The sequence below is a fragment of the Schistocerca nitens genome, chromosome 4 (genome assembly GCF_023898315.1).
Source record: "Schistocerca nitens isolate TAMUIC-IGC-003100 chromosome 4, iqSchNite1.1, whole genome shotgun sequence".
Taxonomy (NCBI): domain Eukaryota; kingdom Metazoa; phylum Arthropoda; class Insecta; order Orthoptera; family Acrididae; genus Schistocerca; species Schistocerca nitens.
In genome coordinates, this window is record NC_064617.1 from 974,627,280 (window position 1) to 974,641,654 (window position 14,375).

General features: G+C 41.2%; 1 protein-coding gene across 1 annotated transcript in view; it reads right to left on the reverse strand.

Annotated features, from left to right (window-relative positions):
• Positions 1-676: 676 nt before the first annotated feature.
• LOC126253673 (protein FAM135A) overlaps positions 677-14,375 on the reverse strand; it is a 615,476-nt gene continuing 601,777 nt past the window's right edge. The window contains exons 15-16 of the mRNA XM_049955193.1: positions 3,799-4,026; positions 677-3,455 (exon numbers count right to left, since the gene is read on the reverse strand). Of these exons, the coding sequence (XP_049811150.1) occupies positions 3,250-3,455; positions 3,799-4,026 (434 nt within the window). The 3' untranslated portion in view covers positions 677-3,249. The remainder of the gene's footprint in view (positions 3,456-3,798; positions 4,027-14,375) is intronic.

Consider the following 14,375-nt stretch of genomic DNA (forward strand, 5'->3'; position numbering starts at 1 on the left):
TGAGGCGTTTCACTGTTCTTACAAACAATAAATAATCAGTTCATTTATTAAACATTATAAAACATTTTGTAGGTGAAGATACACTTTATAGTCTTGTACACATTATTTAACAGTTACAAAGCTCTCAAAGCTTACTTATCTCTTTCAGTGGTGAAAACAGAGCAACAGTGCAGCAAAGTATGTTTAATGGGCTGTTTTAATTTTTGTTTTCAATATCACAATACTTGCCACAGAGCACAAAACTAGTGTGAATTGTTTAACATTTCTGCAAGATAAACTCTATTATCCATGTAACAGGTACAGTATATTCAGAGTTCTTCTCTGATTCTGTTTAATACTTTGGCATCCATACAATGAAGACACTAATACAGATTCATCAGCACCCATGAGTGAAATGACACTGTAATGTAACTAATTCACTCTAACAGTTATTGCTGGAAATGAACAAATAGTTGACTTAGTTCAAATAAAGCTATAACAGGCATGTTAAAGCTCCCAGATTTAGTCATTTAAAATATGTCACATAAATGATCATTTTCACTGTTTGTGATGGTTGCTGTCAGATGTGTCCAAAGAGAGAAACTGCACATTTCAAAGAAACATTCTTGCTTTAAAATACTAATAATATCAACATTGAAGCTGTTGTGTTACATTTTACACAAAATATGTGAAGCTGAACTGTTGAGGAGCCACTAATACTGAAACAATTAGTTAAAGCATATGACATTGATTTAGAATCTGCTGGAAATGTGTTTTGAAGCTTCCATTTTCTGTGATGTAGCCTGTACCCTTGGAGTAATCAAAGTGAAGGATTAAAATTCCTAAGTTGTTGCTCTCATGATCAGGGATACCAATACTCTTAGTATGCAAGCTTTCTTTTTTTAATTTGATACAAAAACAACAGATATCCATTGAGACATCTGTGCTCTTATTTATATCAAAATACAATTCTGATGCTTCAACAGGTTAAGGGAAACAATCACAGCAGTCTTTACATTGTACATAATGGAGTAAAATGTTTGCTAAACTGCTGCTCCTCCTTTGTCAAAATCTCAAGTTTAGTTTTCTAAAGATGATTTCAGTTATGGGGTTTTAATAAGTTTTATGACAACTAACACTCTCTAATTTCACCCAGTTATTAAAGCCAGCTAAAATGTTAACAAAATCTGACAGTCTGACATTTTTTAAGATGCTAAATTAAGGATGCTAATGGGATGGAGAAAGTGTGGAGTCACTGATCATATGGAGATGAAATACAGAAAAGAAGGAGGTACAAGTTTTCCAACTGTGATCCTAAGGCATGCAGAAAGAAGATAAACGAACAACGTAATTTGTTTCTGTGTGCTTATGGTGGATAAGGGTGTTTGTTCATTTGCACACATTCAATATACTCTCACAGTGTGCTTACAGCCATAATTTTTGTTATTTGTTATCTACATTTTTTTATATGCAGTTTTACAGAAATGCAGTTTTAATAATGTAAGATAAACCAAAGCACTAAGAGATGCGCAATGTAAGTGTTTGAGAAAAAATAGACTGGAGGATTTTTTCTGTTACTTCTGATGCAATCAATGGTTAGCAAAGTTTGGAGATAGGAAGACTTGAATTGCTAAGACCATGGAAGACAATGGAAAAAGGTCATGTTTTACCTGTCACATGCCACTTGTTCCAATACATCATGGAAATAATGAATTTCATTAAAAATAATCACACTGCAATTTCAGATTTCACTAACTGTTTGTCTGAAACACAAAATCATGACTGTTCAGTGACATTTATATTTTAAATCTGCATTATCAGATGAAATAAACCTGGGAGAATCAACATGCACAGGTTACATTACACTCGCTAAATGAACATTTTAATACATATTTTATTTATCATAAACTGATGAGTCACTTTTAATTCAAACCTGATATCTACTTTCATGAAATACACTGTTTACAGATCACCAGTAATTAATGTACCTATATGTTGACACACTGTGAGCAATAAACCAACAGCTAATATTTGGAGGGACTCTTCATGAATCATACAGAACAGCCCTTTTTTTTTTAATTTCCTTTTAAAATTTTTATCAACATCATCTAACCACACTGTATATAAATGTACAGTAGAAATAAGAATCAACATGTGTAGGTAAAGTAGACAAATACGACAATCGACGAAGTATACTCTTATATTACTAGCACTTGGTGTGAACATCAGTTAAAAACTGAGAACTGTTACTATACAATTTAGGTTTCAGATCTCATAGGGACTGAAAAACATGAGCAAACAAATTGACATCGTTTGAACTTCATTATGGGGAGGGAAAATAAAGTCGTAAGAACAAGAATAAACATGAATGTGTCACCTAATATGCTCAGCAACGAATATTACAACATACTTTGTAAAAGTTTATGTTACCACACATGTTATAATTTTACAAACCATCCAGAACTTCTAACAACAATTTGCAAAAGATTATTAGTGTACAACACAGTCTACTCTTTGAAAGCTTTATATATCTTAAAATTTTGGTGTATGTCCTTTCCTTTTTTCCCAGTTATTTGTGGCACCACAGCAAAACATGAACACAATTGTTCCAGAAGTAATATTATGAATATCAATGAAGATTTTTAATGCCGATTTGAAATCCCCGTGGATTCAACAGCCTATCACATGTTACCCGATTGGTTAGATAAAATACAAACACAAGCCATATTACAATTGTTTTGGGCACAGTTGCATGTGCACCGCTTAATGTATAACAACTCAAGTTGAAATCAAAATTTGCTTTCTGCCCAATAGCTACTTTGTAATTATATTTTTTTTTCTTTTCAAGTATTTTATTAAAAGTCCTACCAGAATGCTGGTGCTTGTTCACAATTAGTTCCTTCATGTTTTGAAACACAACATGGCAGATTAATATAGTACAGATCAAACTGTGATTTAATTACTTGTATGAGGCATAGAAATTGCTGCTGGCAGTCAGAGCAGTAGGCAAGATCACACAATCAATATTACAGCTGCCATTATTAGTCCATTTCCAGACTGGTTTATAAAAACAATTGTGGGAAGGAACACTGAAACATTTTAAAGAAAATTCCAGTACCAGTAGCAAATTCTCATTTGCCTCTAAGCTCGATAAAAGTTTCCCTCCCCAGTGGCAATGATTGTTATACACACAAAAAGGAATGTTGATAATCGGCTCTTTATACATTTCTGCATATAAATGCAGTTTCTTTCACATATAAATTGTTAAGCTCATCTGAAATACTTGAGGCCTGTCACCACAAGGAACTTTTCAATAAAAAGTTCAGAATCTAACACAGCAATATGAGCAGCTCTGCCAATAAGAGAATTAGCCGTATTTGGCAGCGCGTGGTGTACATCATAGCGAACAAAAGTTACTTCTGGTTTGCTGATAATGGGGTATAGGATGTTGTGCACCATCTCCCTGTAAGCAGCACCTGTGTAACGAAAAAATGGATTATGTTAAGTAATGCAAGATTTTTTTTAAAGAACTTAGAGCCAAATTATTTGTTTTTTAATTGAATCTGAATGTAATGTCTTACAGCATTCCACTACCTCTAAAGTCACAATTCTGCTTATAACACTAACTCAGCTGCAAGACATTTTATATAAAAAGTAAACTTTTTCAATTTATTTATGTACACTACAGTAAAACAAGAATAAAACTGCAGCTTTAACAGTAGAAAGAGTGAAGCTCATCCATAAATCTTTCTGTATTGCCTTTGAGGGGAGAAATCGAAAGAAATTGTAGAATTCATATGTGCATTTTTATACACAAACCTTGAACTGATGTATCCTTAACAGCAGCCTTGCAAAGTTCTATTCGAGCCGAATGCAAAGGAACGTATCTATCTTGCGAAGATCCACACAGTAAAATATTTCGGAAGTGGTGTAGGTTTGAGCGTTGACTTAAGCGGTACAGGAAAGTTTGACGCACATCAGCAGCATCACGTAATGCAAGTTGCAACAGTGAACCAGATTTCTTCCATTTCTGCATAAACCACATTCCTGAAAGATTGTTTTTTTTTTCAAAATTTCTAGTAATCAACACAATGATTTTTAATTTGAAATTATATGTAAATGCATAAACATGTGAATTCATTTATTCATAAAAGGTTGTTTTTTAAAGGTAAGTACATAAGACCTACAGAAGTATAAAATCTACACCATGGATAAAATGTGACAGAATTTAAGAGTTGAAAGCTACAATCCCATAGTGAATGCCACAATATAATACCAAAGCAAACATGGATTAAATATTCTTGACAGAAAATACTTATAAACTGGAATGGTGCTCAAGACAATTCCATTTAAAAAAACTTGAAAAGTATAATTCTGACAAGACCTAGATGTTTGTTTTTCAAATTCTAACTAGTGACACCCTTTCGGCCAGGGGAGGGAAGGGATTTGTGTGTGCCAGGGGAGGGAGAAAATGTGACTAATATGCTTATTATCTATTGGCAACAGTCTGTTGTAATTAGTGGCAGAACATAACTACAATATGCTGAAATTTAAATACAGCAACAGGACAAATAATATGTCATTGTCTTTCCACTGATGCTGGCACCCATAAGCTGAAACATTATGACCACTGCCCACCGAGATGCTGGATGCTGTCTGGAGACGTTGCGGGCACGTGACACAGTAACAGATTTATGTAAGCGGAGCAGACACGGGCAGGGCATTGCCCCAGCAAAGATTTGGGCTGCAAATGGGAAAATCCTTAAAGATAAGTGACTTTGGCATAGGGCACATTATTATTATGCAGAGTCTGTGACTGAATATCTTGAAAACAGTGAAGCTGGTCGAATGTTTATGTGCTATTGTCATCAGCATCTATGGAAAAAGCTAGGAGGACAACGAAACTACCATTATTTGGTAAACGGTTGGACATTCACGACTCTTCACAGAACGTACGGTTCAGAGGCTTTCCTCCTGTAAGAAGGATACTGGGTGACCTATGGCCTCTCTGCTAATAGAGTGCAATGCTGGAGCATGTGCGAGTGCTTCAGAGCAGACTGTTCAATGTACATTTTTGAACACGGAGCTCCGCAGCAGACCTCCCGTAACTGTTCAGGTGTTGATCCGATGACATCATCAATTACGATTGCAGTGGGATCATGGGGATTTGACCATTGATCTTGGAAACGTGACGGCTCTTCAGGTGAATCGCATTTCAGCTTCACTAGTTCAAAGGTCATCTGCACAAACACAGTCATCAAGGTGAATGGCGGCTCAAAACGTGCACTGGTGGGAGCAGCATTATGCTGTGGGAGGCACGCTCGTGCACTTGCATGGAACCTGTGGTCCGTAATCAAAGGCACACTGACAGCTGCAAACCACCTGCAGCCCTTCACGCTTGATGTCTTCCCCGACAACAATGTCATCAGTAGTATAACAGTCCGTGTCTCGGAGCCAGAACCATGTTACAGTGGTTTAAGGAACATTATAGTGAACTCATGTTGATGTCCCAACAACCAAATTCACCTGATGTAAATACTATGGAACCCATCTGGCTTGCTACTAGCTGTCATCACCCGGTGTGCAAATCAGCGGCCAGTTCTTTTCATCAATTACATGATCTGCGCATGCCACATACCTCCAAAAACCTATCAACAAACTGTTGGATCCCTGATATGGAGAATCAGTTGCATATTTCGATCCGAAGACGGGCAAACAAGCTATTAAGGTGGTCATGTTTTGGCTCATCAGTGCATGTGGCATCTGCTGCTAACAACAATGCATGGAGAACCAGACAGCAAAGCACTGTTAATGAGATAACAATAAATAAAGTCACACATAGTCCTGCATCCAAAATATTTTCAAGTGTATATGAAACATCTGCAGATGATAAAATTTTATACTTCACCCTTCACTTTATTGTCATCTATTTTGGTGCCAGTGTGATCAGTGGGCAACTTAATGGATACTTTTAATCCACTGCCTGACTTTATGCATGACCAGTTCGGTATGTGAGATTTTTACTTTCAAATTCACTGAAAATTTTTCACTTAACTGAATTGGGTGGCACAGCAGTTATGGTTAAGACACTGGACACAAATTTGGAGGAGCAAAGTTCGAGGTTCAAATCCCTGTGCCTGCTCATCCAGATGTAGCTTTCTTGCGAGTCCCCTACACCACTTAGGATGAATACCAGAACAACTAAATTTGAACTGATCGTGGCAGAAATGCAATACGAATATGTGCTCGAGGGTTCTTTGCTGTCACTGTAACTTCCAAATCCCCCAAAGCACGCACACAGGCAAGCGCACGCACGCGCGCGCACACGCACGCTAGACACATAATTGCACACATGCGTGTGCTAGACACATAATTGCACACACGCACGTTCTAGACACACAATTGCAGAATAAGAATCTCCAGAGAAAACATGACAATTTTATATATATAAAACGAAGATGCTGTGACTTACCAAACGAGAAAGCATTGGTAGATAGACACATTAAAAAACACACAAATTTCAAGCTTTCGCAACCCAAGGTTGCTTCATCAGGAAAGAGGGAAGGAGAGGGAAAGACGAAAGGATGTGGGTTTTAAGGGAGAGGGTAAGGAGTCATTCCAATCCCAGGAACGGAAAGACTTACCTTAGGGGGAAAAAAGAACAGGTATACACTAGTGCGCGCGCACACACACACACACACACACACACACACACACACACACACACACATCCATTCGCACATATACAGACACAGGCAGACATATGTAAAGGCAAAGAGGTTGGGCAGAGATATCAGTCGAGGCGGAAGTACAGACGCAAAGGTGTTGTTGAATGACAAGTGAGGTACGAGGGGCGGCAACTTGAAATTAGCGGAGGCTGAGGCCTGGTGGGTAACAGGAAGAGAGGATATATTGAAGGGCAAGTTCCCATCTCCAGAGTTCTGATAGGTTGGTGTCAGTGGGAAGTATCCAGATAACCCGGACAGTGTAGCACTGTGCCAAGATGTGCTGGCCATGCACCAAGGCATGTTTAGCCACAGGGTGATCCTCATTACCAACAAACACTGTCTGCCTGTGTCCATTCATGCGAATGGACAGTTTGTTGCTGGTCATTCCCACATAGAAAGCTTCACATTGTAGGCAGGTCAGTTGGTAAATGGATGGATCTCATTTCAGGGCAGGATCTATCCTTCATGAAATCCTCCCCACTCCACCAAGAGTGTCTTTCCACCATCCACCTAACCTTCGTAACCTCTTGGTTCATCCATATTAAATCCCCAAACCACCTTCCCTACCCTCTGGCTCCTACCCTTGTAACCGCCCCCAGTGTAAAACCTGTCCCATGCACCCTCCCACCACCGCCTACTCCAGTCCTGTAACCCGGAAGGTGTACACGATCAAAGGCAGAGCCACGTGTGAAAGCACTCACGTGATTTACCAACTGACCTGCCTACACTGTGATGCATTCTATGTGGGAATGACCAGCAACAAACTGTCCATTCGCATGAATGGACACAGGCAGACAGTGTTTGTTGGTAATGAGGATCACCCTGTGGCTAAACATGCCTTGGTGCACGGCCAGCACATCTTGGCACAGTGTTACACCGTCCGGGTTATCTGGATACTTACCACTAACACCAACCTATCAGAACTCCAGAGATGGGAACTTGCCCTTCAATATATCCTCTCTTCCCATTACCCACCAGGCCTCAACCTCCGCTAATTTCAAGTTGCCACCCCTCGTACCTCACCTGTCATTCAACAACATCTTTGCCTCTGTACTTCCACCTCGACTGACGTCTCTGCCCAAACTCTTTGCCTTTACATATGTCTGCTTGTGTCTGTATATGTGTGGATGGATATGTGTGTGTGTGTGCGCGCGCGCGAGTGTATACCTGTCCCTTTTTCCCCCTAAGGTAAGTCTTTCCGCTCCCGGGATTGGAATGACTCCTTACCCTCTCCCTTAAAACCCACATCCTCCTTCCCTCTTTCCTAATGAAGCAACCGTGGGTTGCGAAAGCTTGAATTTTGTGTGTGTGTTTGTGTTTGTTAGTGTCTCTATCAACATACCAATGCTTTCGTTTGGCAAGTTACATCATCTTTGTTTTTAGATATATTTTTCCCACGTGGAATGTTTCCCTCTATTATATTCATATCATTAATCTTTCATTAGCTGTAGATAACTTTCTTAAGGAACAAGAACCATTTTGTTTCCATGATTGATTACTTCAAAATGGAGTGGCTATCAAATGTGTAATAATCTGAAACATATTTTAACTATATGATGAGAATCATCATCATCATCAGTTATCTGCTATATTAGCAGGTCCTTTGCCTCTCCATTTTCTGCGATCCATTGCTTCCTTCTTAAGGCTGCTGTATGCTGTACCGTCCATCATGTCATCCAGTATCTGGAATCTCTTCCTTCCTTGCTTCCTTTTCCCTTCTACATAACCTTCTAAAACTGTTTTTATCAGTCCGTCATTCTTTCTTAATATATGCCCAATCCAATTTCTTTTTCTTCTCTTTATTGCATCTAGTAACTGTCTTTTCTCTCCCACTCTTTTCAGTTCCTCTTCATTTTTTACTCTGTCCATCCAACTTATTCTTTCCATCTTCCGCCATGTCCAGATCTCAAAAGCCTCCAGCCTTTCTCTATCTTTTTTCCTCATAGTCCATGTTTCAGCGCCATATAGAAGAACACTCCATACAAGACATTTTATGAGTCTCCTTCTGAGTTCTCTGTCCAGACCGCTGCAGAAGATTCTCCTTTTCTTATAAAACGCCTCTTTTGCCATTGCTATCCTTGTTTTAATTTCTGTGGTGCACTTCCAGTCGGTGTCTATCCTGCTTCCAAGATATTAAAAATTTTGCACCTGTTCTAGTGTTTCTCCATTCAGCACAATTTTTATTTCCTTATTTCCTCCTATTGCCAATACTTTTGTTTTATTTGTGTTAATTCTCATTCCATATTTTTTTCCGTTAGTTGCAATGGTGTCCACCAAATCCTGTAATTCTTTTTCCCCTGTGGCTAGAAGGACCATGTCATCAGCAAATCTCAAGCATCCTACTCTTCTTCCTCCAATTTCTACTCCTTTGTCATCTAATGAGCATTGGTCAATCATATTTTCCAAGTACAGGTTGAAAAGAGTAGGTGATAAACAGCATCCTTGTCTTACTCCTTTCCCTAGTCTGATCCAGTTTGTACTTTCTCCTCTCACTTTAACTGAAACTTTTTGATTAAGGTATAATGAGTTTATAAGTCTTCTGGTTTTCCAGTCCACTCTCTTTTCCCTCATAATAGTCGCCAGCTTGTCCCAAACCACATTGTCAAATGCCTTTTCTAAATCGATGAAGCACATATACAGGTCTCTTCCTTTTTCAATAAACCTTTCTCCCAAGATTCGTAGGAGTCCTATTGCATCTCTGGTGCCCGTATTCCGTCTAAAGCCAAACTGCTCCTCGCCGAGATTCTCCTCTATTACTTTTTCAAGTCTTTTATTAATTATTATTATTAATTAATATTAATTATTATGAGAATACGAAAATATATATGCCTGGCAAAAACTGTGAGGGAACAGCAACGGTATGGAGGCTACAAGGAAGATGTGCTGCTGTTCTCTCAATGCGACGAAGTGTACAATCACACGGTCAGTTCTAAAGTTGATATAGTAACCAGATTATCTTATAAAAATGGTATGTTACCTCCTCAGTAGAAGAAAAAAGGGCAAAATAATTTCTTAATGGTATATTTATTTTCAGTTATATCAGCAGCAACATACTGTTAAACCTGCTACTTGCTCAACATCAAAAGTTTAAGTCAAACTCAATTTGTCTTTGCTAATCACATAAGGATAAAGAGACAACTGATATCACTAACAGTGACAACAGTGATTGAAAAGAGAAATATTTATACCATCAATTTGGCCAAGTGCAAACGTACTCCAATATCAAATACAAATGGCAGTATCGGCCGTTATCTAGTCGGCCACACTTTCAAATACGCACACCGCCAGTTATGCTGCTGCATTTTCTACTATCCCCTCTGTGGCATGGGAGTGCTGCCACAAATGATTATGGTGCCGCCAAATGGATGCAAACTTTCCCTCTCCAGAGCTTCAGCAGCGGGTTTACTTAAGTTCGAACATTCGTGCACTGACCCCATTTTTTGTGTTTGCCAGTTGGATAGCATTACAGACTTTCATAGTGGCACAGCTCATGACCTACTGGATAGTTATTGTAAGTACACTCCTGGAAATGGAAAAAAGAACACATTGACACCGGTGTGTCAGACCCACCATACTTGCTCCGGACACTGCGAGAGGCCTGTACAAGCAATGATCACACGCACGGCACAGCGGACACACCAGGACCCGCGGTGTTGGCCGTCGAATGGCGCTAGCTGCACAGCGTTTGTGCACCGCCGCCGTCAGTGTCAGCCAGTTTGCCGTGGCATACGGAGCTCCATCGCAGTCTTTAACACTGGTAGCATGCCGCGACAGCGTGGACGTGAACCGTATGTGCAATTGACGGACTTTGAGAGAGGGCGTATAGTGGGCATGCGGGAGGCCGGGTGGACGTACCGCCGAATTGCTCAACACGTGGGGCGTGAGGTCTCCACAGTACATCGATGTTGTCGTCAGTGGTCGGCGGAAGGTGCACGTGCCCGTCGACCTGGGACCGGACCGCAGCGACGCACACGGATGCACGCCAAGACCGTAGGATCGTACGCAGTGCCGTAGGGGACCGCACCGCCACTTCCCAGCAAATTAGGGACACTGTTGCTCCTGGGGTATCGGCGAAGACCATTCGCAACCGTCTCCATGAAGCTGGGCTACGGTCCCGCACACCGTTAGGCCGTCTTCCGCTCATGCCCCAACATCGTGCAGCCCGCCTCCAGTGGTGTCGCGACAGGCGTGAATGGAGGGACGAATGGAGACGTGTCGTCTTCAGCGATGAGAGTCGCTTCTGCCTTGGTGCCAATGATGGTCGTATGCGTGTTTGGCGCCGTGCAGGTGAGCGCCACAATCAGGACTGCATACCCCCGAGGCACACAGGGCCAACACCCGGCATCATGGTGTGGGGAGCGATCTCCTACACTGGCCGTACACCACTGGTGATCGTCGAGGGGACACTGAATAGTGCACGGTACATCCAAACCGTCATCGAACCCATCGTTCTACCATCCCTAGACCGGCAAGGGAACTTGCTGTTCCAACAGGACAATGCACGTCCGCATGTATCCCGTGCCACCCAACGTGCTCTAGAAGGTGTAAGTCAACTACCCTGGCCAGCAAGATCTCCGGATCTGTCCCCCATTGAGCATGTTTGGGACTGGATGAAGCGTCGTCTCACGCGGTCTGGACGTCCAGCACGAACGCTGGTCCAACTGAGGCGCCAGGTGGAAATGGCATGGCAAGCCGTTCCACAGGACTACATCCAGCATCTCTACGATCGTCTCCATGGGAGAATAGCAGCCTGCATTGCTGCGAAAGGTGGATATACACTGTACTAGTGCCGACATTGTGCATGCTCTGTTGCCTGTGTCTATGTGCCTGTGGTTCTGTCAGTGTGATCATGTGATGTATCTGACCCCAGGAATGTGTCAATAAAGATTCCCCTTCCTGGGACAATGAATTCACGGTGTTCTTATTTCAATTTCCAGGAGTGTATATGATTTGACATGCAAAGCTACTGTTAGCAACTGACGATGCAACTACAGCAAGAAAGTTATGTATTATTTTTACTATCTGATATTAGATGTAGAATAAATTAATAACTGAATTCTCTGTTCATATTTAACAGCATCTGTTCCTCGCTGCCATATCCACTAAAGAACCACACAGCGTGCAAGGAAGTTATAACAGACTGGCGATGAAGGAAAGGAAGTGGAGCAAGGAGCTTTGGACCCAAGAACAGGACAATTTTTTTCTACTGAATTATTTTCTGTGTGTGTGCATACATTAAGCTGAAAGACACAAGTTGAAATATTTGAAGTTCAGATATTTAAGGAATCACGGCAAACCAGGGAGAGCAACATCTGAGTGCTGAGCAGCATCTAACACCTCTAGTTCAGTTTCAGAATCAATGAACAACAGAACTGCTGTCTGCAGTTTCTTGCCTCATACAAAAGCAACCAGCCTAGCAGGGAAAGGCATCAGAAGCTAAAGAAGGAATTCAGCTGCCACCTCTGTCCTTCAGACAGTTTGACGAGACGAAGGGAATTCGGAAAGAATACATAACACAGCTGCGTCAACATTTCAGCACCTACAAGATCACAGGTGAATCTCATCGTGCGTTTTTTCTTTTCAAGTGCAGGAGTGTACACCTACCACCTCCTAGTGAAATTGTTTCCTATCAATGTTCCCAAACCCAGCCCTACGAGACCATAATTGCAAAATTATGAAGGATTTTTTGAGAGAAAAATACATGTTGCTGCTGAATAGTATACATTTTTCTGCTTGCAACGTCACACTGATCAGCCCTTAAAGAATGGATTTTCAAACTGCAGGGCATGGCTGTAGACTGCAAATTGAATTGTGCCTTGTGGCACAGCTTATCAAGATGTAACACTTCATGATGCTATTATTCAGAATCCAACAGATCAGAGACTGAGGGCTGAAATCCTTAAGTGTCACACCTTTAGCCTAAGTGAAATGCTTAAAGTTATCGATGTACAAAAATTGAACAATGGAAAATACAGGATAGAATGTAACAATTCACAAGTCTTCGTCAGGAATAGATCTCTCTCTCTCTCTCTCTCTCTCTCTCTCTCTCTCTCACACACACACACACACACACACACACACACACACACACACACACACAAAACTGCAGTCTCAGGCAACTGAACCCTGAAACCTGAGTTTGGCTTCGCTTCAATTGCCTGAGACTGCAGTCCTGTGTGTGAGAGTTGCATTTGTGTGTGTGTGTGTGTGTGATGTATTTTTTATGAAGGCCTTAGTGGATAAAAGCTTTATTTGTGACAGTCTTTTTGTTGTGCCTATCCGCGACTCAGTATCTCTGCTATATGGTAATGCACATAAAGTTCAAGGTTTATCCGAACAAGATTTCTGTCTGAAACTTCCTGGCAGATTAAAACTGTGTGCTGGACTGAGGCTCAAACTCGGGACCTTTGCCTTTCGCGGGCAAAGTCTCGGTCCCGAGTTCGAGTCTCAATCCGGCACACAGTTTTAATCTGCCAGGAAGTTTCATATCGGCACACACTCCGATGCAGAGTGAAAATCTCATTCGAGATTTCTGTCTACCAGTTATGGCTTCACTTGAGACCGACAGCCCGTACACCAGCCACACCACAGCCCTGGCCCCAGCACTAGCAAGTCAGCACCACATAAACAAGGCCAGACACACTAAACACAGCATTTGCAATATCGGCGCAATGCTAATTACGCTGCACCAGCTCTGCACAAAGCCAAGTCGTGCGAAATGCTGTGTCACTCGTGATCAGAAGAGTTGCTACTTCAGACAAGCTAAATGCAATTTTTGTCATCACAAGGATCATACAAAACCGGTTGCCTGCAAAAGACTAGAAAGTCCTCTATTCCATGCGGGAATAAAGCAAAGCAGGAAAGGATGGAAATCAATGTCATTTTATATTCAGATTCTGCGCCTCCTGCCGCTCAAAAACCAGGCAAGTGAAGATCCAGAAATTGCACACACGTGACTTTAATGCAAATACCAACACTTTGAACAGGCTCTCCCAATCTTAAAATTCGTGATAGCGCTCTAGTGCACAGATGGAAACATATAACAGTTTTTCACAAAACAGAATGGACAATTTTATTCAGAGAACACACCACAAACTGTGGATTACTTAGGACATATCTTTGGTGCCAATGGTGCTCATCCTTTGACTAAACATTTGCAAGCAATTCAGTAATTGCCCTCTCCTAAGAATTTATGTGAATTGCAAGCTGTTCATGGAAAATTGACTTACTACATAAAGTGCAATGCAAATTGCCATGCCTCTAAACTGCCTCAGACATAAAAATGGACAAAAGACTGATCAAGCTTCTCAAAGACTGAAAAATGCATCGCTCTGTCTACCTAACGTTGTGCAATACGATCTGCTCGAACCACTTATGCTCGCAGTCGATGCCTCGACCCGTGGCATCGCAGTCGTTTTATACCACAGAAGTGACAAAACAGGATGCCCCATTGCATTTGCTTCCAAAACGTTGAACAGTGCTCAGGGAAACCCTGGTTATAATATATTGTGTACCAAATTTCATCATTAACAGTACGGCAGAAAATTTTTCCCGGTCACCAAATATAAGCCTTTGACTGCACTGTTTCATCGGTCTAAAGTTCCTCACTGCACGGTGCAAAAGCTTCAATGTCAGTTACTATTATTGTCAAATTACCTGTATGAACTT